Source organism: Tupaia chinensis, unplaced genomic scaffold, assembly GCF_000334495.1.
Source record: "Tupaia chinensis unplaced genomic scaffold, TupChi_1.0 Scaffold150006_1, whole genome shotgun sequence".
Taxonomy (NCBI): domain Eukaryota; kingdom Metazoa; phylum Chordata; class Mammalia; order Scandentia; family Tupaiidae; genus Tupaia; species Tupaia belangeri.
This window is the reverse complement of record NW_006209847.1, coordinates 4,374,057-4,374,856: the sequence shown is the minus strand read 5'-3', so window position 1 is coordinate 4,374,856 and position 800 is coordinate 4,374,057. Positions and strand designations below refer to the sequence as shown.

At 67.8% G+C, this 800-nt stretch overlaps 1 protein-coding gene across 1 annotated transcript in view; it reads left to right on the top strand.

Moving 5' to 3' along the window:
* Nucleotides 1-800, top strand: part of LRP1 (LDL receptor related protein 1) — a 94,583-nt gene that overhangs the window by 74,898 nt on the left and 18,885 nt on the right. The window contains 3 exon segments of the mRNA XM_027769638.1: nucleotides 229-351; nucleotides 425-565; nucleotides 655-773. Of these exon segments, the coding sequence (XP_027625439.1) occupies nucleotides 229-351; nucleotides 425-565; nucleotides 655-773 (383 nt within the window).

Below are 800 nucleotides of genomic sequence, written 5' to 3'. Positions count from 1 at the left end.
TGCTGGGAGTGGCGGGGCGGGCAGCACAGGGCCGTGGAGGGGAGGCTGGGGTCAAGGAGAGGAAGCATGTCGGCGGGGCTTGGGCAGCTCCGGTCAGTGGCAGAGCTGTAGCCACAGCCCAGGTGCGCAGACGCCTCTCCCCTGCTCTGCCTGTTTCACTGCAGCCCACGGGCTGGTCGCAGCCAGGGCTGGGCGGGCACAGGGCTGAGGGGTCCGTGCCGCCCGCAGTGTACAACAGCACCTGTGACGACCGCGAGTTCATGTGCCAGAACCGCCAGTGCATCCCCAAGCACTTCGTGTGTGACCACGACCGGGACTGTGCAGACGGCTCGGACGAGTCCCCCGAGTGTGGTGAGCCCCGAGACGGCAGTGGGAGGCAAGGACCTTGCCCAGGGCACCAGCTCACCAGCCCCTCCTCCCCCAGAGTACCCAACCTGTGGCCCCAACGAGTTCCGCTGCGCCAATGGGCGCTGCCTGAGCTCCCGCCAGTGGGAGTGCGATGGGGAGAATGACTGCCATGACCAGAGCGACGAGGCTCCCAAGAACCCGCACTGCACCAGCTCAGGTGGGCCCCCCGTGCATCCCGCCCTCCCTTTCCCCAGGGTTAGCACCCAGGGCCAGCGATCTGCTGACCTCCCCCGTGCCCCTCTGCAGAGAACAAGTGCAATGCCTCGTCGCAGTTCCTGTGCAACAGCGGGCGCTGCGTGGCCGAGGCACTGCTCTGCAACGGCCAGGACGACTGCGGCGACGGCTCAGATGAGCGTGGCTGCCACGCCAACGGAGTACCCAGCCCCAAACTC